The sequence below is a fragment of the Bemisia tabaci genome, chromosome 4 (genome assembly GCF_918797505.1).
Source record: "Bemisia tabaci chromosome 4, PGI_BMITA_v3".
Taxonomy (NCBI): Eukaryota; Metazoa; Arthropoda; class Insecta; order Hemiptera; family Aleyrodidae; genus Bemisia; species Bemisia tabaci.
Window position 1 is genome coordinate 20971842 of NC_092796.1, and position 27183 is coordinate 20999024.

Consider the following 27183-nt stretch of genomic DNA (forward strand, 5'->3'; position numbering starts at 1 on the left):
AACCATAAAATTGATAAAAGGACTCGTAGGTATTAAGGAAACCCGAGGACGAGTTTCAACGCCAATTTCGTGGTTGCAACCAACTCTGGAAAGTATTCTGAACTCAAAAAAACTTGAGACTGGAAAAATGGTCATTAGCTGTTGTCACACGTCCCGATTCAATTGATCTTTTAAGTAAAGGGGACATTTATTTTTATTTCATTTTAAGATTTTGCATGGAGGGATGATTTTCGGCACGAACATTCCTCATTGATCTATACTTTCTGAAAGGTCAATTTTTTTCTAAAATAATCCATTCAATGGTTAAAATTTGAATCATACTGATATTACCTAGAATGCATTGCGTCAAATCTGAAAATACACTTGCAGGGAACGCCACACTCAAGCCAGACTCGAAAGTAATCGAAATAGCGTGGCGCATGATCAGGAGAGAGATAGTAACCAATCCATTAGGGCATACTCATCTCCGTTCCCATGATAGGGATTGACTCGCATCGCACCCATCACATACTCAGCATGTAAGTGCATATGAGTCACAGCAATCTCCTTGAGAACGATGGTTCGCTCGCACTCCTTTCATCGAATTCCGCCCTCTCCCCAACCCCATCCCATCTCCACCGAGCACCGGTGCATACATACGAAGAACTGAGGATTTTTTTTCCTTATCATCAATTCTTTGTTTGCTCGAAGCGTTTAGATCACGAAGAGTATTGCAATGCTGCCGTATAAGAGTTATTAAATGTTTCTTTGAATTTATTTTTGAAGTTTGAGCCCCAGTTAAATCGTCTTATTGTAAGCTTCCTCCTCGCGTGAATGGCTCATTGTTCCTATTTTAAGCGGTGTTTTTACAGGAAAATTCCACGAAAAACCCAATGGAACCACCATTAAACTTCTTTGTTTCGTAGTTCAGAAAATATAAGCTTCCAAAGTTTGCAAATTTTGTGCGATTTCTCCTATTGATTCGTTCCGTTGTGCGTATAGGGCCATCGGCAATTGCCGCACTTTTTCCTACTTTAGGCTTTGAGATGTTTCTCTTGCCGGTGCCGGCAGAATTTTCAAGATTGGGTCGCAATCGCAGATGGATCAAGTGGGAAAGTTCCGAGGAATTCCCGGCAGAAATCTACTTCACCGGGAATTTTTGGCAGAAACACAAACATTTGCCCGCTTGCTCAGCAATAATCTCAAGAGCCGTGGAGAACGTTCCCGGAATGGGATTAGATTGGATTAGATTTAAAACTCGTGGGACCAAGTCCAAAACACGGAAACTCAAAGGAGTGTGAAGTTCCCGGGATGGCTCTTCGGTAATTGTCCGGAATTCTCCGTTCCCATTTCCAGCACTCGAGCTTCCCGAGAAATATGGATCCGTAGATGCGATTGTTAAATTTTTCAGAAGCGATCTTGACACAAATTCCGTCATTCGTCTATTTTTCATTAATTATGGTCAAATCATTATTCGATCTCAGATATTTTGACGCAAAGAGGCATCTATCTTGAGTAGTAGATTTATGGATACTAATGCTTTTCAGCGAAATGCGCAAATGATATAGGGATACGTCGCACACTGAACCGAATCAATAGGAAAAGTCGGACAATACCTGGAAACTTTGAAAACCTATATTTTCGCAAATATGAAGCAAAGAAGTTTAAGAGTGGTTCCATTAGTTTTTTCGTGAAAACTTTCAGGAACACCCTCTGAAATTGAATTCATTACGAAATAAACATTAAAATTTGAAAATTTAACCAATAATTTCATGTCCGACTTCTTCTATCAACTCGATCCACTGTACTGACGTCGTCGCTTCTCTAACATGACGTAGGGGTGTATCTCTATTTCCGCATGAGTCCCGGAAAGCATGAAGTTATACGAAGCTCAGGGCTCACTTTGAAATCGAGGTGCGCCATTACGTCAGAGAAGCGTCGGCATGTATGATAAAGCATATATCGATGGCTGAGGTGCAAAACCACGTATCCTTATTACGGTGTTTCAAAATCTCCACTCCTAGTTTAGTTTTTCTGCGAGAAGCAAGTCAACTTGACAGCTTGAAATGGAGATGTTGCATGTGTGAGGGATTTGCGATTTGACCATTGATTCTTATGTAAAAGTTCGCGAGAAACACGATGGTGCCACTGGTTTTCTCTGAAATCAACTCCCAAGCTCAAAAAAAGCTCTCAAAGTGAGGCCAAAATGGAGGGGATATCCCATACCCTACCCTGAGAGTCCACCTCTACATCAAAACAAACTTTCCATGCAAAGATAGGGAGCAAATACATTAGCAGAGTTGCCGTGTTTTCAGTTTTAGAGTCCCCAAATAGAGTGGCAGCCCTGTCAATGTATTTGCTCCCTATCTTTGCATGGAGAGTTTGTCTTGATGTAGAGGTGGACTCTCAGGGTAGGGTGGGATATCCCCTCCATTCTGGCCTCACTTTGAGAGCTTTTTTTGAGCTTGGGAGTTGATTTCAGAGAAAACCAGTGGCACCATCGTGTTTCTCGCAAACTTTTACCGAAGAATCAACAGTCAAATCGCAAATTCCTCACACATGCAACATCTCCATTTGTACAGAATATTTTGCTTACTGAAGAAAAACAAGGGACTTTTCAAGGAATTATGATGACTAGTTTTCCACGGAAAAAATGAAATGCGACAGGAAGTTTGCAACGTCGCAATCCGAGTTGTGGTCTCGCGCTTCAGCCATTAACATTCTGTCAGGCGGTGGACTTCAAAATCGTGTACTTCATTCACAAAAATTTTTTTCCTTGCGTAATGCGGTGCAAAAATCAGGCTGCAACCGTATTTTGAATATATTTTCGTTTCATGCGACGTCATTTCGTCATTCTCTATGCTCATGCAGCGGACTTCTGACGTCATACATTGACGTTAACGTACTAAAGGCAATTGCGTGCAAACTTTGAGACAGTTTTTTTTTACCCTTTTTACAGAGTTTTTTTAATTCTTCCACGAAGTTTTACTGCATATCTATGTGTTTTCTGACGACGCGTACATAAATCGTGCACTGCGTTAACTTTGAACGGGTCCAGTTGCTTCTGTGTTCTCAATTTTGTTCCTTTCGTGTATCTCTCAAGATGAACGCTATGTCTTAAGGGTAAAGTCTTATCGTATTATCACCTCCGTTTTCTGTTAAAAACAACTGAAATTCATCTTCCTTCGAAGTTGTGGGTAGTTTTTCTGGAATGCGTTTCGCACTTTGCTGACAAAGCCCAAACCATTGCAACACAATGCAACCGAAACAGCGGCCTCTTTGTGTATCGATCGGAGGTAGCCGGAGAAATTGATTGTCACTGACCGAGGTAGGATTTCCGGAAGAGAGGATGTGAACTGATTCATGACGAAATAATAAGCTAGCGGTGGCTCACATCAAGGGTAGTCGAAGAAAGCCGAAGGAATTTAGCATTGGTAATAGCCGGTGGGGAAGGTCATCGCCAGGAATCTGCAACTATCACCCGTGACAAGATTTGTCATCCGTCCGCGAAGTCCTCAACGGAGTAATTGACCCGTCTTCGGGTGTTCAAATTGGCAGCCTTCAAGTGAGTAACCGATGACTCTTGATGAGTAAATATCATACGGATTACATTTTGCAAGAAGGAACCACTATCTCAGGCTCTCCCTCTCCCATAAAAGCACATATCTGCGTAGGGAAACCAATAGCATGTATGTTGTTTCTAAAATGGGCCAGAAATAGTGGTTCCTTATTGCAAAATGTAATCCATATATCAATGTAGAGTACCTAGATTTGGAGAGAAAGGACAACTTTGTAATCCTGAGAATTTATCATCCATGAAACGATTTGCAGTCATAGTGGTTCATTCAGTTATCAAAATCGTTAATAATCGTCAGGGTGTCTGGCACCAGGATTTGAAGTCAAACAGGATTTTATCCCGAGTTCATCAGGATTTGAGAAAAGTCGGCCGTCCGATTGGATTTTTTTCATCAAGCTATTTTTGTGAAGCCAAAATTGAAATTTACAAAAATCAGGATTTAGAAAAATCATGAAGTCAGGATTTAGCAATCAAAAATCAGGATTTCCCAAAAGGAAAAAAACAGACACCCCTGATTGTGCAAGTCAATCCTCTCTCGTGGTCTTCTCCGTAGTCTTTACACCGAAGCTTTTAGTACAGCGTCTCGTCTCTGTCGTGAGGCATCAAATCTTTCAAGATTCTTGCGTGCACAATGAAAAAAGGAAGGAAATAAGATTTTCAAACTTATAAAATTCCCAGCACGTCTGGTATTTTTGAGTAAAATAAGGTCGGAAAATGGACCACTAGACAAGGTACGAATTTAAGCATTCTGATACATATTTTTTAACCAAAATTTCACGTAAAACACGATGCGCACAACAAAAATTACCGAAATCAACTCCTTACAATGATATTAAATGATTCCTGATGCGTGAATTCAAACCACCCGCTCATTAAAACTCAATGCTCTACGTGATTCACATCGCGCGCTGAACATTATCATGACAGTCTTTGCGATATAAAAAGCTGGCAACCTCAATTTTGACGCTTGGGCTCAGCTATAGCAAATTGCTAATAATTTGAACAACACATGGTGGGTTATGAACAGTGATCGATTGAGAGGCTAGCTGAAACTGTTGTGGTGCGCGATTTGACTCACGTAGAGCTTTGAGTTTCTTGTGAGCGGGCAGTTCAAAATCCGCGTAACCAATGTAAAATAAAAAGGTTAATATCTTCATCAGGAGCTGGTTTCAGTAATTTTCGTTGCGCGCGAATCGTGTTCTACGTGAAATTCTGGTTAAGAAACATGTATCAGATTGCTTAAATTCGTACCTTGTCTAGTGGTCCATTGTTTCAAATAAATTCGGGAGTATACTACCTAAGAGAATGCTCATTCCCAAAAGCTAGGATGCTTTCATCGATTTTGTCGCAAATCATGACGAGGAGGCATTGCCATATCACAACCAATAATCAATGTAGACTTATTCTTGTGACCTGAAATTTGAACCGTGCCCATGGGTAGAAGATTAGAGGTATTGCGAGAAAATATGCCTGTTCTTTCTAGTTATGTGGAGAACTAATTAACGGGCTCATGAATGTCCCTAAATGAATTTCCGCCAGTATTGTTTCGCTTCATTGTATTCGTTTCGCGGGACAGGCCAGAAATGGCCGATTGCAATTGTTCACAAGAGATTTTCGCAGTACTCTCTGAGCTGGCGGTTTTGTTCCTGCAACCATATGTTTAGTATCTGATTTTTTAAGTAAATCCGTTCAAAGAGTAAATGTGGGAATTACTACAAGTAGATACTATTCATCTATCGAAACACCACCACCGATTTACGCTAAGTTAAATGGGCCTTGAAGTGGGGGCAAAAATGGGATATCACTGGAAAAAAAGTTGAGTCACATGAACATAACGTTCGGCGTTCCATGTCACGGCAACTATTCGGTCAAACCGAACTTTCTGTCCTCGTAATCGAACTTTGGCGATAAAGTGAACTCGGTCGAAAGTTCGGTTTGATAAACTGAATAGTTGGGGTGATATAGAACACCGATCTTTTTTTCTCAGTTTAAATAGCCGAAGTTCTTCCTTCATCATTTGGTGCAAAAAACTCCCTATATTCCAAAAATTAATTGACCCTTGGAGAACGTCACGAAGTTAGAATAATATATGATTCGCGAATGGGAGAAAAACGCCTGGAGTATTAGTAATGAGATAAATCATTACTTAAAATTTTGACCGAATATCCTCGAGAGTGATAAGAAGTGTTTTGAAATAAAAGCTAAAAATTGATATTTTTAACCCAATCAGGTTTTTTCGGTGCACTGATGAACAATACTTAGGTTTTCATTCTGAGCTTATTTGTCTAATTTCATTACATTTAGGTAGAGTGTGTTTTTTTTCCACCCTTTGTTCGTTTCGTTTCTTCTTTCGTCAAACGAAAAGCTGAACATGTGGCGAATCATACATCCTATCACGGGGAAGAGTTCTATTTAATCTACAAGAGGGGAACAATTTTTTTACGTAAAAATAGAATGTATTTGTGCAAGGGCTCCTGCTCTTAATTCGTCTCCAATTATATACCTTGGACTATGGTGCTGTTTGTTTCAAATATCGCCCCTGGAAGAACCCTTCACCCTTGGGATCAATACTAATCGTATTGGAACCTTAAAATCTTAATTCCATCTCCAAAAATATCGCTAACCCTTGAGAAAAAGGAAACGTCAATATGCTTATCGTGGAAAAGTTATATCTTATTCATGAATTCTGGATGATTGAATGACGACTGGACTCAAGTGACAGCTTTTTCCCTTCGTGAAACCGCGAGGTGAAAAGTGTGATTAATAGAACTGTGCACGTTACCCACCTGTAGTATTGTACCCATTTCGCTCCCAATCATTCTCGGAAAGGCATTTTCTCTACTTTTTGCAGCCTCTGCAGTTAGAGCTTACAAAGCACGCCATTTGTAGGATGATCATACCACTTTTTTTCAACCTTCGGAGAGTAGGCTGGCAATTTGCTCTCTCTGAAATTTGAACAGCTGTGTCCCTCCTACCTCTGTCACGGTAGGTCCGCTAGTTCACTTTTGCCATCTTGGTGTTTTGCTCTGTAGCGGTGATAAATTATAACATTTAGTTTCGGTTTTAACAATTTTCCGCATTTAAGTTACCTAAAGTTTTCTTCGTTGTAATTTTTATTTAAAGTCTTAAGTCCTTTGATTTAGTACCGAATAAACCATGAATCAGCCAAGTAAGTAAACTTGTTAAATAGCAATTCACGACGACGCGACGGTATGCTTTTACACGGGCAGTGTTTTGTGAAACGGACCCAAAAGACATGGGCTCGGAACGGAAAAATATGGATTTGGGGTTTCATCCCCTCATGAGGTCAACCTAATAAGCAATTTAGCTTCCTTTTTTTGTTTTTACACATCAAATATTGTTCGTGGACATTAAATTCTTGGCAGGAAAAAGTATACACCGAAAAAAAAGTGAAGTTGATTTAGCATTCTGGGTAAGAAAATAGTGTGCGAATTTCTAAAATGCTGAATTGCCCGCTATAAGAGTTAATTCTGCAATTCCAGCATGTAAAACTAACTGCTATAGCGGGTAATTCAGCATTTTAGAAGTTCTTGCACACTTTTGTCACATCCAGAATGTTAAATGGACGTAGTTCTACCAAAGAGACCTATGTGGAAGTGAGAAATATGGGGTGTGCTCGTTAGTCTCTGGCCGTAAGAGTGAATGAGAATAATAAAGCGCCAGTGACGTCAGCGGCAATGAAAAAGCGGGGGTGAGACGTCGTCGTCGTCGTTGGAGCTCTTTAACTCATGAGCCCTGTCCACAAGGCTCTATTGCCCTGCCCGCGGCTCATGAGTTCCGCACTCAGTTGCACATAGGTCTGTTTGATAGAATGCAATATCCCGCTTTGCCAATTCTTCAAAAGGAACCACGCCCACTTTTACATTGCTTCTTATGCAGATTTCTAGAGCACACCCCACATTTCTCATCGCCACATAGGTCTGTTTGGTAGAAATACGTCCAAATCAACTTCACTTTTTTTTCGGTGATTTTACCTCGCGTGTGTCAGGGAAATGCGAGGGAATTTCATTTTCTAAATTTTGTGGCAACCCTGGAATATACCCTGGATTTTGAGTTCGGTCGTCAATGCGTTTCTCTATTTTACATCGTACGCACAAACATGGCAGGATTTCGGATATAATCATCGATCTGCCCTCATTTTTCTCTTCGCGTCTTCATTTTCCTTATTTGCAGTGCAATTCACCCTGCACCGCCCCCCCCCCCCCCCCCCCCCGTGCTCGTCTCGTTCCTGCCCATTCAATTAATGTTGCGCCATAGGTTTCAGGAGTGAAGAGCCCTCGCCCATAATCGAGCACTCTGTTCGGACGTGAAACTCGGAAAATAGGGGGGAAAAATCGAGCCCCCCCCCCCCCGTGCTCCCGAACACTCTGCAGAGGTTGTCGTTGTGACCGGGTGGCGGCGGCGGTAGGGAGGGAAATCAATTAAAGGCTTCACTGTTTCGCTGCAGAAACTTCAAATGCCTGTGCACGCTAGCCGGGTGCTCCTGCGAGTTGCAAATGTGACATGCCGGTGAAAAAATGATGCGCACGAATGAAAAGTATGTCGTAATATGTGTCAGTGTCGTGGCGTGAATTGCGATGTATCGATTGTTTTGCCGTTTAAACGTATGGTAAAGAATCGATTATTAAGGTGCTCGCTGCGAACTTCCTGATTATCGATCCTTTTCCGTAGGATTAAATGGCATAACAATCGATATATCACAAAGCACGCCACGCCACTGATATGTGTGCACCAGGATCCGCGAGGAATCCAGAGGCGGATCCAGCAACTTGGCAACATTGTTTTTCTCCTTTTAAACCTATGGAAATGTATCGATTTTTGGAGGGGCCCGGTGCTCCGGCATGAATCGATTATTTAACATAGGTTTAATAGGAGGAAACCCGGTGTTGCCAAATTGTTAGATCCGCCAATGGAGGAATCGTGGGATTTTTCCGATGGCAAGCTGAATGCTACAGAGGAGATTTTGGGCGGAAAATTTGCGGTATAGTGTGCTATGAGACCCTGTGTCTTGACGAGCGAATTTTACTTCTTTATTTGATACAGATTTTGTCTCTTTAAGGGAAGTCACAGAAAACAAGGAAACGTATCAGTAATTTCCTCTAAAAAAAAAAAAAAAAAAATCTTCTAATTTTGTTATGTTTTGTTTTGTTTGTTAAGTGTTGTAATGGAGATACGCATTAATCGACTTTCGCCACCTATATTATGTCCCAGATTTAGGGCATCGCCCATAAGTTTATCTTTCCCTTTTGATTTTTCTTTTTCGCTCCTACAGAAATTCGTCATTCGATCGAAATTCTGGTGAAAATAGGAAGAACAATAATCTAAAAGAAAAGAAACGTCATAACTAACAATAAGCCAACCTAATTTTTTTTTTGTTTTTTTTTGTTAAGTGTTGTAATGGAGATACGCACTAATCGACTTTAGCCATCTATATGTCCTAGATTTAGGGTATCGCCCATAAGTTTACCTTTGACCGATTTAACGTTCACCAATTTACTTTTTTGTCTCATCTCTGACAAGGAAAAAAAGAGCTCGCGGTTGTTGAGTGATAGGAATTTCTCCATCAAATTGTGGTAGTTCCCCAATTAATTATGATAGTATTCTAATAAATGAGGTTACTTATTCAAATTTTGCGTTTCTACCAAAATTAATGGGAAATTTCCATATAATCAGATTTCAATTTAGATCTGTTGTATCGGAAATTGGCAGTAAGTTAAAAACTTCGACCAAATCCCCTCGCGAAAATTTGCCGTACATATGCTACACGGTACCTTCCTTTGAATCTATTTCCATATTGTGGGAGTAGGATATCTTCGTTCTGCATCGAGTGCAGTGCTCTCTTTTCCCTTTCCGTGCCTCTCCGCGGATGAAGGAAGGGTTTGAAGTGGCGATGATCCAGCTCTTGAGTAGGTAATTTGCTCCGTGCGACCTTTTTTCTTTCCTCCTTTTTTTAACTCCTGGGAAATTTAAATGAGGGTCTCCAGCGTGGCAGAGTTGTGGCCGCCTAGCAACGGCGTTGACCGGAATAATAATCGGGAGAAGACAAGAAGCTTAATCTCCAAATCCTTTGAAAATCCCCCGGAAAAAAAGAGGCCAGTAAAAAGTCGTCTCGTTTTCAGAACGGACGGATTTTTCTCTCTCTCTTGGAGTACGTCTCAGTTTTCCATTGTATACATAAAAAATGGTCGGTGTCTCATATTTTTTTTTCATTTTATTTTATTTATTTTTGTTGAATGCAAAACTTCAGTTTAAGAGCCATTCATGATCCATCTGAAGCCGATAAAAGATAGGCTCAGTTCTATCGCTTCATGCTGCTATCTAACGTTTATTATTTGGTTAAAATTTAACAGCCATACACAACGGTGGAATTCAGCCTGAGTCTGTATGTTCTTTCGTTTAGAAGGTTCCACCGAATATGAAAGTGTACACCTAGTTTCGTCAAACGATGCGTGAGCTTCGCACTTTCATGACGCTTTCATCATGATCCAATATCTCAGAGTAACCTACGGCATGGGTCGATTAAGCACAAAATTGTGTTGAGCAATCAAGTCCTTTGGGTTGCTCTGACACCCAAAAAAGGTTACACAGTTACACAGAGTGACATCAAACACGGACATTTTTAACGGTGTACTGTTCATTAGAAAATGAAATGTTTGCACGTCCTCTGAAAACGCCTTCAATGTCGATGGATGCCACCTAGGGTTACCTCCGAGGCTAAATTGTTGTATCCCATATTACAACCGCAGTTTGGACCGCTGCGCCAATGCGCAGACTTGCTCTTCATCAGAGAATGAAGTGCACACTCTAAAAACGTCTTTGATGTCGACGGACACTACCCAGGGTTACCACCGAGGCTGAAAAGTTGCATCCCACATTACAACCGCAGTTTGGGCCGCTAATGCGCCGACTTGCTCTTCAGTACCTCCTCTAAAAACGCCTTCAATGTCGATGGATACCATCCATGGTTACTGCTGAGGCTGAATAGTTGCGTCCTGTGTCACACCATTTACAACTGCAGGTTGAACCGCTGCGCCAATCCGCATTAACTTGCATTAACCTGTACGTCATGATAATCATTTCTTATTAAAGCTACAGATCGTGCAGAAGCACAACATAGTAGCAGATTTCGTCCCTAGATCACTTCAAATAAACACCGTGAGAACCAAAATATGCATGCATTTGTTCATATTAATAAGGAGTTAGGATAGGCCAGTTAACTTTATAAGGCACTGTAAAAATTATCGAATTAAAAGGATACCTAAGAACTGAGCATCTAAAGAGTGTTTAACTCTATTTCAAGTCCCTTGAGGTACTCGCTCGGACAACCGTTATCATAATTTTTCGAAAAGAAAAATACTGTCCCTTCTCGTAATTGCTGTTGCAGTAAGCTTCGCTGTGGATTAATTTTTCCAAGTACTTTGCGGATAATGCCCAGAAAATCGAGACTGGAAGCATGCCAGCTTCTGAATACCCTCCGTTTGCTCTGCAGTAGTGTAATTAATTGTATCCCTTCGAGCTGATTATCGGTTTATCCGGTCGATCGTTTCGCTCGACTCGCTCTAATTGTTTTCCCTTTGAATTTTTCATATGTTTGACGCGGCTCATTCTGAGAAAAATGCTAATTTCATAATTCTAGAAGATGTATTCCTCCCAGAAGATTTGGAAATAGTTGGCTCCTCTTCATTTTTTGTTTTTAAAACAGTCGACATTTCTTTCGATTCAAGTAGAAATTCCTCTCGGTGTAAGTTGCCCTGTGATAAAGTAAATAAACAATCAATATTTTTTTTAATTTTTTGAAACAGTAATTGAAAAATTCGAGCTAGTTCCCGGAGAGGCTAATATTCAGTGGCACCATTTTTTATTTCTTTTTCTTGGAAATAAAAACCATTGAAAGCGCCAGAGGTGGATTCCTTTTTTTTAACTGAGCAAAATACCTTAATGATAACCTTATGAGGTCTAACAATATTTTGAGGGGAAAGGAAACGAAAGCTGGATCCAATTCTAGAAACGATTTGTCTGAATTGCAGCGAATGGAGATGTTGCATGCGTTTCACGCTGACCGCACTGTTTGGCGCAATGCGTGAAGTATTCATGCATTCTTGTAGGCGCTGTCCGTTTCACGTTGACCGCAATGACCGCTCTGTGTTTGATGCAATGCGTGAAGTATTCGTGCAATCTTGTAGGCGCTAATATGTGTTACGTGCCGATCGCCGCGCCGAGGGCTTCTCCTTTTCATCTCAATGGAGATGTTGCATGTGTGAGGGATTTGCGATTTGACCATTGATTCTTATGTTAAAGTTTGCGATAAACACGATGGTGCCACTGGTTCTTTCTGAAATCATCTTCCAAGCTCAAAAAAAGCTCTCAAAGTGAGACAAAAATGGAGGGGATATCCCACCCTACCCTGAAAGTCCACCTCTACATCAAGACAAACTCTCCATGCAAAGATAGGGAGCAAATACATCGACAGGGCTGCCACTTCATTTGGGGACTCTGAAACTGAAAACACGGCATCACTGCTAATGTATTTGCTCCCTATCTTTGCATGGAGAGTTTGTTTTGATGTAGACGTGGACTCTCAGGGTAGGGTGGGATATCCCCTCTATTTTGGCCTCAACTTGAGAGCTTTTTTTTGAGCTTGGGAGTTGATTTCAGAGAAAACCAGTGGCACCATCGTGTTTCTCGCGAACTTTTACACAAGAATCATCCGTCAAATCGCAAATTCTTCACACATGCAACATCTCCATTGCAGCGAATTTTAGAAACTTTAGGAGTTTGGTTGTTCTAGCCTAAACGAGCGGACCACTTACTCGCCGTGCGATTCGTCGCTTTCCGCGAGTTCCGTTTAAATATTTCTCAGTCACATCACCACTCGGAAATATCTCCTTTGAGGAAAGTTCAACTTATGAGCCGTTTTCACGCCCGTGAACATCATGGGAATCACCACGAAGCGCCGCTTCCTTCAAATTGCCCTCCCGACCGTAGCATAGTTGAAGCTCAGATATGTTCTCAGATAATCCGTCCATTTCCGGCTCTTTACCGTTGTGTTGTCCGACGGAGCGGAGAAAAAAGATGCTGGCCAAATATCGGGCAAGTCGACTACCCCTCCGTTCAAGAACCACGTATCTCTCATCGAAATCGTTAATGCAGTTACGCGGTTTTGGCCAAATACGGCACGCCAGTCGAACCGACTCATCTAAATTCAACTCGCGCCCGCTACTGGGCTCGGGAGATTTGTAGAGACCATCCCCTCTCGTGCTACCCTTCGCGTCTCCCGGGGGAGGGGGAGGGAGGGGGTTGCAATCCTTCGGTTTTGTCCGCTCCTAAGTATCTGCCGAATTTCCGCGCTATGAAAATTTGGAAACCAATCCTCAAAAAATAAGTTTTTCCCTGTCTTTTTGTTGTGAATTCGATTATAATTTGGAAAAGTGCGTACCTCCGTTTCCGACGTTGCATGTGTCCCTTCATATTTTATTTTTTAAATGAAAACTAATTAATATTTTTCCCTAAAAATCTCTAAAAACAAAAAAATTAGCACACGTTAAGTTCTAGTTTTAAGATTAGTAATAGCCGCGTAAGGGGGTTAATGATACAATTTTTAAACAGTTAAAAAAAAAAAAAAAAAAAACTTCAGGTATTATTTTCTTTTGAAGTGTGCAGCTATCCTGTTAAAATGTGATTTTTTACGACGATGGAAGGTCTGAAATGATTCTATCGTGAAACCACCTCAGATCTGAATTTTTTATCATTTTTGTCTGTTCATAACGTCATTTGATGTCAGACGTGCGGTTAATTTTTATCTGTGCTTGATAAAGAATTCCCGCAAAGTTTTCGTATGTCCAGACTTACCGGAGCACGATTTTACTCGGGAGGTTCAACGTACCCACCACGCAAGAAAATTAATAATAAAATACACTGAATGTTGGCGTTTCGTCTCCTTTAGTTGACTCAATGCCCCTCAGTTCAATTTAACGTAAATTCTCACTCATGGTTTAATCTAACCCTTGTTGTCGGAGGGACAGTAGAGTGTACGTCCTAGAGTATTTATATTCGCGTCTTCAGTTGCCATTTGATGTGCATTATATTTTTATTTTTCTCCCGAGCGAGAACTTTAAACTACCCAATTCAATGGGTATTATGTTGAATTCTTGTTTATGAGCTGACTTTAAACAAGTTTCAATTTGTGCATCTTGCTTCGCGTGAAATTTTGAAAGGGGAACTTAGTGGTGCTTTTATTTCTTCTTTTTCCAATGGTCCTAAACCGATGAACCAATTAAATCTTTTCTGGTGCGGTATACCGTAATCGCCTGTTTTTGCGCTTGTTTTTGAAGTGTGACTGATGTGCAGTTTTAATCTTTCTATTGCCGTTTTGTCGAACCCATATTTTAGTCACATCAAGTATTTTGTCAAAAGTGCAGGCAATAAATTCAAATATCCTATCTTGGATCAACACTTTAAATTTCTGTTTGACAAGATAATGCTGAACATATTTAGGTCGGAGTTCTCTACATAAAGCTTTTGATCTTTTTGAGTTTCGTAACATATTATCAAGACGAATACTTATGAACATTTCTTTCAAAATCGTACCATGATCAGGAAATGCAGTTTTCAATATCTTGGCAGTTAAACTTGATGACTAACATATTGCACAGGGCGACACATCATTGTAACTGCAGGAGAAACTAGGTATGGTCAGCGAATTTCATAACCGTAAAATGTCAGGGAATTCTGCTATCCAACTTCGACTTCTATTGTTCTAATATGAAAATATATCATAAAGGGTAGAAACATCTCCATGTGCTTTATCGACATAGTTCAATTCTCGTCCCCGCTCGAATGGAAAGTGCCCACCCTCATTATCCTCAAAAAAAATTAGGAAATTTTCAAATTTACGAAAACTTGTTGTCATGTAATTAAATCGTGAAAAATTAAGGAGTGATATTTGTAGCTTGATAAATTTTTCTGACCGTGAATTGAAAAATTAATCGATGAAATCGACTTTTATCAGTAAAAAATCGAGAGATCCCTGTTTGAAAAGAAGTAAACCTTTAAAACTTTGCAAATCCTTAAAGACAAAGTGCCTACATACTCCTATAGTTTCACTGTTCGTCATTTCCTGGACAAAGGAACGTAATTTCATTTCGAAGTCGCAAAATTGAGTCAAACAATTGATATTGTAAGAAGAATGTACCTGTGTAATTTTTATTCAACATTTTTCTGATTAGGTACATTTTAACGCCAAAAATGGCTGGCCAAGCTATTAAAGCCATGGTCAGGGCTGGATTTACTCACTTGCCGCCCATGGCATGGGCCGCCTGTATTTTGCCGCTCCCTTCTCATTCCTCTTTAAAACATCAATAAAAACCATAAAATGAACGTGCCGGAGGGAAGGGGTGCATAAGATGCGTTTACCTACTCGTGTTGGATACATTTTTTGCGAAAACCCTGTCAACACTACTAGCAAAAGTTCACGGAACTTTGCGCAAAAGTTAAGTTCCGTAAACCTATCTCTATGTTTGGACAAGGTCCTCCATTTATAAGAAATGAAAGAAACAATTATGGAAGAACAGACATGAATGTGGTTTAATAATTTTAACTTCCGCCGCGCCGTTGCGCCGCGCTGATGGCATTGTGTTTGGCGCAATGCGTGAAGTATTCATGCAGTCTTGTAGGCGCTAATATGTGTTACATACCGACCGCCGCACCGAGGGCTTGTCCTTTTCATCTTAAGTCCTCGTCATCATTCCTCTCTGCGCTGAGTTCCAGGCCAAACCGCATGTTTAGTTCCTCTCTTAACTCGACTAATTAAAGATGCTGTCTCTTGTATCACCGAAAAACGACAAAATTAGAAATTACTATACTCTCAGGAAAGAGAGATTTTGTCCCATTTTCTCATTGATAATTTTTTTTTCTGAATCCGATTTTTTTATACCTGCATTAAAAAATTTGTCTCTCATTTTGTCTCTCCTAGGAGAAGACGCAGAGGGCGCCCAATGAAAGGTTGGAGGGAAGGGATTGAAGCGGAAATGTTAAGGTGCTCAATCCCCCAAGATTTGTGGTTTGAAAGAGAGCAGTGGAGGTTAGGAGTCGTAGAGCGCGAGGAAGTGCTGTAAAGCGACCTTTATATATATTAAAAAAATTGCAAAATTGCAAAAATTCTCTGTCATCAAACATGGTGTATAAATTTCAACTTGGTGCTTTACAAAGTCTCTAAGTACTTGTCCTTCGGCACCAAGAAGGTTTTTCTTTAACTAACCTCTTCGCCCGCTGCGCAGTTTTAGGTGTTTCCTGAACAATTTTTTTCTCCGAGTTGGTGTGTTTTCGAACTCACTGATTTAATTGTCAGTTTCTCAGTTTTACTAATTGGGTGTGTTGGTGTATGATTTCAGTGATGAAAATAATGCTGCGGTGTTTTCTCGATGAGCGACCAAGCATACTCGGATCATGAGTCGCAACCCGGGTCCCCTCGGAAGCGGCCTCCATCCTCTAGTCACACCCGCTCATTCGTAAGCACCCACACGATCCGACTACATTTTGCAATCAGGAACATCCGTAAAAACACTTACGTGCATAGGGAAACTAAGGGCACATACGTTGTTTCTAAACTGAGCCAGAATTTGCAGTTCCCAATTGCAAAATTTAGCCTAATTATTGTATCCATGATGGAATTAGGAACTAAGTTTAAAGATTTCGATATTCCAAAATCTCAGCTTCCATTTGGACCGCGTTAAGCAGAAAGGAACCAAGCCACATCAACTATTGCCAAAGTTAATCAGGGAATTTAATTTTTTACATGAAAATGGTATTGCGGATTTTCGTGCGAATCTCAGTGAGTTTTCTGCATATTGCGAAGCTACTTCTTTAAAATTTTCAAAAGAATCCGCACAAACGTTATCTTGTAAAAAAATAAATTGCTCAGATAATTTTGGCAGTAGCTGATGTGGCTTGGTTCTTTTTTGCTGAACGCGGTTCATTTCATTCTTCAAAGGAAAATTGTTGCCCTTATACAATACTCATTGTATGTTTCAAGTCCCACCTTCTTTTCTAGTCTTAGTTACAATGTTACGTTTACGTTAACAGTTATTTCGGTTCCTTTGTGTAACAATGCAGCATTGTTACGAGGACCGAACTATTTGTCACCATAAAAGTAATGTTGAAATCACGACCAAGAAAGTAGGTATAGGACCTGAAATCCACTATGAGCATTGTAAGAGCCTTAATAGACGATCGAATTCCGAGCCAATTCCAAACTAAGTAAGTGGACCATTTGATGAATGGTGGTCACCATGTAGCATTCTTCTTTGATCAAAATTGGGCTATTTTGATCCAAAAGGAGTAGCATCATTCATCATTTCTTATTCTGTCAAGTTTTCATTCGAAAATAATGGGAAGTGACGAATTTAAGACTGATGACTCCCAACACCTAGATAGAAATTGGCTCAGGAATTTGATAGTCTATCGAGGCCTGTAATTAGTGTGGTATTTTTTCATCTTTATTTCAAAATAACGCAGCAAAATGAGAGCTTTCTTACGACTCGTCGCATATTGACGTCCATGCTCAAAAAGCGCCTTATTGAAGGCAGACTTACAAACGTAAGCCCCGTATTCACTATGTAAGCTAAATCGAAAAGCGATCGATCAATTAACAGAATTCGAGTCGATTTGAGCTCAGGATCTTTCTCCTTTCCAGGGAGGCAAGGAAGTCAAAGTCAGATTTCCTCAGAGAATCGAGGCAGAAGTTAATATAACTATTTACAGCCTCAGAAATTTACATTTTTTATTGCATTCTTCAACATTTTTTCTTTGTATTTTCAGCTCTTGCAAGTTGGCATCCAGCTGAGCGATGCGAGGTAAATCTGATGCTTGTTTCTTACCATAGCTCTGTTTGTATATTGCCCACCTTTCAGGCGTATGGGATTTTCTCAATGCGATGAGAGGAGCCGTGCGATCACACCAATTATACCGAGAATAGCATTTTACGTTGCGAGAACGCAACGCTTGAGGCATATCCACGCTGTTGCAGGGGCCTTAGATACCGTCTTATTGTTAGCTTTAGTTATTCGAGATCACAGTCCGTCGTTTTTTAGACCCTCTTTCCAATCAGGATCGAGCAGTAGAAGATCAGTAGTCAGAATTTTATATGATGATAACTAATATAAGCTCGTGTCACATTCTTCAACTCGTATTTTCTTCAATGGCAGGGTTAATCATCAGGTAAACCTAGTTTATCGCAAATCTTTTGAATATCCACAGATTTTTACCTGCAGGATTTTCTCGTAAATAAATACCGAATTTCTGTTTTCCATTTTGAATTGAGTTTAATCCCTGGTTTAGATAAGCTGAGATAAAGTTCTCGAGATTAGCACAGATCAATTGCGTTTTGATGGATTGAATGTGATGAAATAGCATTGTTTTTTTGAAAATCTTAGAAGCAAATCGTTGCGGGGGAAAAAGAAAACCCCAGTCAAAACAAATTTAATTTTTCGCCATTGTGCTGTGCATTAGTAAATAGGGCGAAAATGCGGGGTTTTGGCGACCTACCTAAAAACTTTTTTCCCTCCAACTAACCCATGCACCCTTCCAACTTTTAACTGAGACTAAGTTTTTTTACATTAAGTAAGATTTTTTATGTTCATACAAAGTGACTTTTGAGCATTGCTCCACAAGCATGGTGGCATGAAACGTAAGAAAGAAATGAAAAATTGGAAATTTCAATGAAATATTTCATAAAATTTCACGAAGCTGTGAAATATTGCATGTTCTTTTGGGGCTAGAGTATGCAACCTGCACTCAGACACACAAAAATAGAAGAAAGTCACAATTTTTAAATTTTGTGGCACATGGAAAGGAACCGGTGTTTTCAATATCTATCATAAATTTCTGAAATTTCATAAAATATTTCATATGAAATTTCAAGATTTTATTTTTTATGAAATTTTACCATCCTGTCCACAAGCAATGGGATTTTAGATTTTTGGAGGTAATTTTCCAAGTTCAAAAGCTGATGACCAGAGTACATGTTTTATTGCTTAAAATCAAAAGAGTAGGGTTTTTTTTCTCTTTCTTTTTTTTTTCTTTCAAAATCAATCAAATTGAATCAATTGCAAGCTCCAAATGTCACTTAATTTTTTTTTTTTTTTTTTTTTTTTTTTTTTTTTTTTTTGGCACAGTGAATGGTCGAAGCATTCGGATTCCGGTCACTTCTCAGCTTGCTCGTCGTCGCTCGTCAACGTGTCTGCGCCCGCTGCTGTTCCTCTTCCTGGTGCTCTTCTTTTGGCTCCAGCTCTACTTCACCCACATCGCCAACTCAAAGGCTGACAAAGGCTCCTCCTCCGCCGACAATGACACCGTATCTGATTCCATTAGCGTCTTTAATATGGTTCCATCTGTAAGTCAATCATTTGAGAATTTAAGAGTTTAAAAGAAATTAATCTTTCATCTTGCAACAACTGCCCTCACCAGTATTGCCATGCTAAGGAAGAATGTTGTATGAGCCCACAGACGTTACCATTTTTCCTTCCATAAAAATTGAATTCACCGGGAAAATTGTGAATGTTTTTCCTCAAATTTGTCAGGAAACTTCGTTTGCAATTTAATCTAAAATATCTGAATATTTCAAGGAAAAGTTTGCTTAACTTTCCTCAAGAATACATGTTTTATCTGGGGAAATTTGGTAAATCTCGAATGTTCATACGGCGTTATTCTTTAGCACGGTAGAGTACCTGATGACCAGTCTTAATTTTAAAGCAGATTCTATTTATTTCTTTGTAACCCGTCTACTATGTCTTATGGGTTTTTTGTTTTGTTTTATGTATTCTACTTATTTTCTTTAAAATACTCCACTGTTCTGCAAACGAAGCTGTAATCAGAGAAAATCATTGACGGAGATTGTTTTGGTTTCTTTTATATCTTCTATGATTTATTCTAGAAAGGATAGAATACAATAAAATGTGGAGGCACAGATTAATTCACCGCATTGGTCAAAGAGTATTGCGTTAAATGGGATGGTGGATGTACTTTTAATCCAAGCACTCATTACATCCCTTACTTTCTTTGGGACATTATGTAAAAAAAAAGAAAAACATTATTCTCTTACAAATTGTATAAAAACACCAAGTTCTTTGAAAGTTATGAAATCAACCCCTAAGCTAGATAGTTTAATGATTGCAATCAATGTTGATCAGGTGGTAAATCAGTGTTGTGTGTTTTTAATGCAATTATTCTATTGATTCAAAGTCGATTTTAATTTTTCAATTTGGAATGCAGTTTTGAATATTTAGTTATATGAATTTTTCTCTTTTCTCTATAGATCAGTATTCAGACCTTATTTATTTGCCTACTCTGGTTTAATCTGTTTTACTCCCAAAAGGAGGGATGTAAAGATTTGTCTTTCCAGACTACAACGCTGCAAGTGCACGGCTCTGTTGTAGTGTCGGTTTTCTCCCTGTATTTTTGCATGAAAAAATCTATTAACCAGCAACTCTGATAATTATAGAAATTTTTCTTAATATCATGGTACAATCCCAATGAAAATATTTTAAAATCTGCTTGACAGTTTTTGAGTGAAAAAGTAAATGACTTGAAAGCTATGGATTGGCAACTTCTTTTCTTTTTTTTTCCTTCTCAATTTAAACTTCTCTGTATGTGGTAATTTTTCTTTTTCCTCTAATTTCAGGCCTACCAAAAGTACCTGACAGTAAAACCAAGCAATTTCAGTGGAGACAATGTTCCCAAAGTGCCTGATCCTTATGAGATACAACGAAATATTGAAAAGTATAATGAGATGCAAACTGTACTCAATCAAAATATATATGGACCACTTTACAATGATTCTCTTGTTCTAGTTATTCAGGTAATGCTTGCTCAGTATCATGTATGCTGTATTCATGCTGTATTCACATAATATACAGGTACTGCATATTGTGATTAGATTACAATGAGTGAATTAAATATAAATTGAGTACATAAATAAATGTAGGGGCTTATAATATAGAAGGAACAAAGTATAAGGTTTAAATTACATGTAGCGTTTTTACCCCTTAAAATTAACAATCAGAAATAAATTTTGGCACCTTTTCAAAAATAACACTAGTTGCCTCTAATGTTCGGGCAGAATGCGGAAGTCGGTGCGAGAACTGGCTGGAAAAAATGGTTTGATTTTGTCCGGCGGCCCGCAGCTCGGATTCTCAATTTCTTTTCATTACAAATACTAAAACCAAGCTTTGCTTTAAATTCAGATGATCTTCAGTTTAATTTCAATGCTTATTTTGGATCCATTGAACCCACCTCTAATATATTAAAACCTGCAAACCATGAACAAATCTTGTGAAGAATATTTTAAATGTATCAAAAAATTCCTTTCAAAGCCATAATTTACTAGGATATATTTATTTTTTATGATTTCAGGTACATACCAGGATAATGTACCTGCGTCACATGATAGTAAGTCTTGCTCAAGCCAAAGGAATCGAGAACGTGCTGCTTGTCTTCAGTCATGATTACTATGATGATGAAATTAATGAGCTTGTTCAAACAATTGATTTCTGCAAAGTTATTCAGATATTCTATCCATTTTCCATACAGACCCACTCGAATGAGTTCCCAGGGGAGTCTCCTGGAGATTGTCCCCGGAATATCAATAAAGAGCAGTACGTATCCTTTCAGTCTACTTCTAGGGCACTACTATTGCAATTCAGACAAATTGTCGCTTCAAGGTGTCTCGGAAAAATCTTCATACCTACTTCAAATATTTTAAAAAAAACCATACCTCAGACCAAAACCTCAGATTTAATTGTCTAGTTTGAAAGATAGATTAGTTTTTGAGTAGGATAAATTATAAAAAAAAGAATTAAAGTCAGCTCTCATTTTGAAATAGCAAGGCACCACACCACGTATAGAAAAATAAAATTTGAATGGCACGCTATGTACACATGGGTCAATGATGGAAAAAGACCAGGCATTAGATAAAATCTCCCCTTTTATACACAGAGAGATATGCTTAGGAATGTAGTGGTGTAACCACATATCATTGGAAGCATCAGGAGGTAATGGTCCTGCTCACTGATAAGATAGATAACAAATTTCGAAATAGAAAGATAATCTGAATTTTGTGAAAGAGGAAACTAATGGGAGTGATGGAAATAGGAATAGAATTTGAAAAAAAAAAAAGACCCTTTCGTATATTAACGGTAAATACTTGAAAAGATATGATAAATGTGTGAGACAATGAGCCTTGAAAACTATTTAGGCAGCTTCCTTAAATTGTATTACCCCCAGAACAAAGTTGGACTTCTTAAAACCTTTTAATCAAGAGAAAAAAAAAGAAAGGAAAAAAACTACAATGCATCACAAAATTTTGGAGTTTATATTTCTTAATGCTAATTTTTATTTTTAGCGCTCAGTTGATAGTGAGCAATCTTGCAAATTACACTGTTACCAACACCCAACACATAACCAACCGATGAAATCGTAATTTATTGCGATCACTGCTACTTGGGTTAATGTAGTTGGCCATGTATAAAACAGGTTGTAAAGAAAAATACAGAAAATGATATGCTGCTAGTTTATTCTGCAGAGCTTCTTATTCAGCTCATTTTTACCGTGTTGTATCACTTTTTTCCTTTGTTAACAGGGCAATAGCTTCTAGATGTAACAACGCTCTCCACCCAGATGTGTATGGTCACTACAGGGAAGCCAAATTTACACAGACCAAACATCACTGGTGGTGGAAGGCAAATAGGGTATTTAATCAATTAGAAATCACTCGAAATCATACAGGTAATTTGAACTCTATCAATTTTGATTAGGACAAATATTGTTTAGGAATCATCTAAAATTTTCAGAATGTCTCCAACTTGACTTAATTTAAGGCTTTTCTGCCTTCAAGGAATAGAATTTAAGTGAAGGTGAGAATTTTGGGGGAGAGAAGAGAGAGGAACAGGACAAGTTTGGTTCCCAATACATCATAGTCAATAATTCATTTGAATATAAACCTCAGTTCTGTTCCAGTAGATCTCAAAAGACACTGTTTGTCACACCTTGCCTGCATGCTAACTCGGGTCTTATCATTTTTGAATAGTGTAAACTCTAAATCCCATATCATAGTTTCAGAGTATCAAATGTTGACAAGCCTTTATGAGGTTTCTATTATTGTCCATTATTAACAATGTCCTATTCAACCATTCATGTGGATCAGAGTAGTGGTGCAACTGGAACCAAAAATTAATAAAGTTGAATTTGGAATTTTAAATTCTCAACTCTAGAGTATAAAATTCACTCAGTCTCAACTTCCATTGTTTTATGCTTTCAGGTTTAGTGTTATTTTTGGAAGAAGACCATTATTTAGCGGAAGATTTCATTCATGTCCTAGGACTGATGGAAAAGACTGCTAGAGTTACGTGTCCTCAATGCAATATTTTCTCTTTAGGAACCTACCTTAAAACCTACACTTATTATGACAATGCACAAAAGGTAAATTATACATTTCACTATCTGTTTTGAGAGAACCACTTATCACTGCAGAAATTTTAGAAATTGAGGACTTTTTTCAGAGCCCTTTCAAGGACAAATCTCAATGAGGAGTTCATCTCAGCTCCAAATGATCGGTAGACATTCAAAAACCAATGATGAGGGGAAAAAATTACAAGCTATCGTTTAAATTTTTAAAATTCCTGCAGTGCTCATCTCTTTCTTTCATCATTTGGAAACTTTACTCTAAAAATATTGATATACAGCAAATTTTATGGCTTCAACTAAAGTCAATCAGCTAACTGTTGCAATTTGAAAACAGACAAGTTGATAGTTGTTTATTTCGGGCTGTCGGCACAGTCAAAGGATTAATTTCACCTGAGTATCACATTGTGGTCATCCTGTAACCTCCCTATTCAAGGTGATGATGCTGCTGCTCTTATGAGATGTAAACTAGTCAATTGAGCAAGAAGTCCAAAGTAAACAACTCTTATATTACCTGACACGAGTTTTATTAGCCTATTTCATCGTTTGGTTGACCAAAAGGCGTAACTATACTAAGAGAGGAGCCCAAGGAAACCATGAGTCATGTGGAGTTTAGCGTGAGTGTATGTAGTTACGTCGTTTGGTCAGGAGGGCAATGATGTACCTAGAAGAGGTTAGGCTGTGAATAAAAATGATTTTATAGTCCTATCATAATAATATATGATTTCACAAGGTCTTCCAGTGTTTCAAAATTTTTTTTCATTATTACCGATAATTTATGAAGCCCTTTCATGTATAGCGATGCATAGCAGCAACTTTTCCAGAAGCTCTAAGAATTGCTGAAACTGTATATTTGTAAATAATCATATGCTAAAGTGATGGAATAGATCATGCTTTGGTGAGGTTTAACACGCATAGCTTTTTTCACAGGTCCATTGTCCTTGCTTGCTAATTATAACCGAGATAAAGCAATAGGAAAGAGATTCACTCATCAAGATCAGCAGAATGTATAAATGATAACATTACTAAAAAGCTGACTCTTATGTTTTGTCATTAGTTTCTTTTTTCCGAAGGGGCTTATGCTTTCATATTTGTTTTCTTGTCGGTCAGTACTACGCCTACAACACTGAAAGTGGTGGCTGGGGGACGCGGTCAGTGACTGGCTTGAGGTATTGTTAAAAAGATGAAAGCAGGTACATTGGCATATTCCAAGGGCTGGAGCTTGTCGAAGCCAATCATCTCTTGAAAAATAGATTGAGCTGCTCACCTAACTCCACCCCTTGGTCCCCACTTATTGTGTTGTAGACTATAGTCAAGGTTATGTGTGTTACTTTACATTACAGTGCAAACGGCATTTTGCCACATAAAACTATCAGCATTTGGCGTTTTATAATTTTCTATCCTGTCACATTTTTTACTGATCACTTTATTTTGGTATCACTCGGCATTTTTAGTAGTTTTAACTGAGAAAATTTGAACATGATAAAGAGAATTGCAGATGAGTCAGTTTCGATCAGTGGATCTTTCTTTTTTGGACAGTTTTATTCATCAGGAGGTAAAGGAAAACTGTGAGCACCCGCAATCCCACGAAATTGATGGACAATATGAAATCATGATTTTCAAATCATGGACTACAAAAATTAATTTTCAAGCTGCAAGCTTCTCTCCAAAACCTACTTTCAAACAACGTAATATCCTTCTGAAAACACATAATGCAAGAGATTACCCAGTGACCCACCAGAAAGCAGTAGGTCTGAGAGGCTGAACCATACATTAGAAAAACACAAGACTTGGCCTGGCTAAGGAAATTCCTGTTCTCTCGCACCTATAAAATTGTTGCCCTTTTGTTGCGAGCAAAGACCTCCTGCTCGTGTCCAGTATCCTCCTGCAAAATTACTTGCAAGGATGACATAGGTTTCAATGATCTTAAATAAGTGGAGAAAACTGTATTTAAGAGCTGCCTTATTTATATGTTTTCCCAAACGCTTATTTCACTAATATGATGCAATGAAAAAAAGAATTCTGAAAAAAATCTTGGTTCAGTACTCTCAATCCAGAGGGATAAATACATATTGGCCGAACCGGCTCCTTGCCTACAGCTGAAATATGCCGTTTTCCCCCCACTAATGTGGCGTCTATCTAATTGCGTTATATGGTAGTATAATTGCATTAGGCACCAAAATTCAAGGCTGCCTAAGCAAGTGTACAAATATGGCTGGCTGGAGTATTGGAAAGTCTTTTTGCCTGGCCTGGGCCCCGTCCCAATTTGTCCCAAGTAAAAATCATTTGTAAGTACTGTTGAAATGTGGTGACCATACATCTTGCTTCTAAGATGAGTAGTTTTTGATTGGCCTGCTTGATTCATGCTGACAGAAAGAAGCGTTAAGACTTGTTAAAAAGCACCAAATCTACTCGAGCAACGCTGCCAACTCGCCTCCATCACCATCGTGGAGTTTTCAAGTTTTACCGTCTCTTTATCAACATTACCAGAAGGTTTGCCATTCGTCGTCGTCCATGTTATCCCCTTCGTAAATGTTTTGTTGTGTTGATGTTTAGCTTCACCCCAGTCCTCAGTAGCACCTCAGGTTTGATGGTGAAGGCTTGCTCATCTTTATTCTCTCTCCTTTTTTTTCATGAGGCGGGACTGTCTCTTCCCCCTAATTTAATGGGTTTGTAAGGAAATTTTTACACACTTTCCTTATTACCAATACTTTTTGGACATTAGATCTAATCGGTAGATATCTGCTGAATCCATCAAACCTATCAGCGCACTTTACCCTCTTGCATGTGTGCCAATCCAATTTGCGTTCATAACCTATTTTTGATGTAAAGATGGATTGTTTTACCGTTTTCTGGTTCCTGCACACTACATTGAAAACAAACTAAAAAATTTCTTTGTCTATTTGCACGGATCGGCAGACTTTCACTGTTAACACAAGCGTCTCATTGACTGTCTTAGTTCCAGAACAATACGAGGACAATTGTTCGTTATAGATGCACTTTTAAAGATCTTTTCCTTCTCAAATTATTTTTGTAAAAGTATAATTTTTCTTCTCGAATTTCTTTGGTGTAATCAAATTTTCTCCTTTCAATGTTTACTGGCTTCTGACATTTTATCAAATAATTTTCTGCCTTTGTTCAGTGTTTTTTTATTGGAACTTGCAATTGGCTCGTTTGCGTTATAAACTCATTTGGACCATTCCTCCTTTTTATGAGAAAGTTAAATATACTACCTAAAATTCTTTTTTAAAGAGTCTTAGAATAATATGTTTCACTCAAAGCAAACCCTGATAGTTTTTCGCCAATTATCTTTCTATACTGTAAAAATAAGCTAGCAGCCTAGCGCACACATTTGTAGGTATTGAACTACTTTCAATTTTTTTATTTGTCTTTTCATTTGCCTGGTTCATCTGTTTCCAAGTTTGTTGCAAGGTACTGAGTTTCCGTTTTCCCAGGCCGGGATAATGATTTTTTTTTTACAAATGCAATCCGTCTCAAAACTAAGCAGAAAATTAACAATAGAAGTTCTAAAAAACATCCTATTTTTATTGCAAGAATTTAATATTTGTAATTGTCCTTAAGAATTGGGACCTTAATCCACAAAAAATCAAAATCGAGTTATTGATACCAGAGCGAAGAAGAGTATTCGAAGAACATTTTCAGTTAAGATTACGTAGTTTCGAGAGAAAACTTTCCAAACTTCTGAAAACTTACTTCTTTAGGATACTTCAAAGTATTTCCCTACAAAATCTCAAAATCTGATTCTCCCCCCTCCCCCCCTCACTTGACAGAAATCGCTCCACTGAAAATTTTCCCTCTGTGGAATAATGTCCCTTTTCTCACGATGGTCACATTTACGTACATATTTGCTATAAAAAGGTCTCAAGTTAATTTTGTTTTTTTCTTAAAAATAGCTGTTCAGTGTTTAAAATGTTGAACCTCCGTCAAGTGTGCATGAATATATTGTTTGATCTTCACATACATGGTCCTTATATTTTTCATTGTATCTCCATTTAATATTTCGTCACCTTCCCGGCAAAGTATCACAAGCGCCATTTTTACCGAAATTGAGTTATGAATAGTTCCGAAATAACGAGATGCATTTACATACGAAAATAATCATTTTTTTTACAACAAATATGTAGAAATATGAA

General features: G+C 38.5%; 1 protein-coding gene across 8 annotated transcripts in view; it reads left to right on the top strand.

Annotated features, from left to right (window-relative positions):
• Positions 1-27183, top strand: part of LOC109035413 (alpha-1,6-mannosyl-glycoprotein 2-beta-N-acetylglucosaminyltransferase) — a 79502-nt gene that overhangs the window by 47763 nt on the left and 4556 nt on the right. For 6 of the 8 annotated variants that reach the window (XM_072299489.1, XM_072299490.1, XM_072299487.1 and 3 more), the window contains 8 exons: positions 15967-16083; positions 17393-17427; positions 18748-18965; positions 20253-20429; positions 20984-21225; positions 22209-22354; positions 22887-23047; positions 25403-25522. In XM_072299489.1, the coding sequence (XP_072155590.1) occupies positions 17421-17427; positions 18748-18965; positions 20253-20429; positions 20984-21225; positions 22209-22354; positions 22887-23047; positions 25403-25522 (1071 nt within the window). In that variant the 5' untranslated portion in view covers positions 15967-16083; positions 17393-17420. Of the gene's footprint in view, positions 1-6540; positions 6726-15966; positions 16084-17392; positions 17428-18747; positions 18966-20252; positions 20430-20983; positions 21226-22208; positions 22355-22886; positions 23048-25402; positions 25523-27183 lie in introns of those variants that run through there. The other 2 variants (XM_072299491.1, XM_072299492.1) reach the window with 2 other exon arrangements.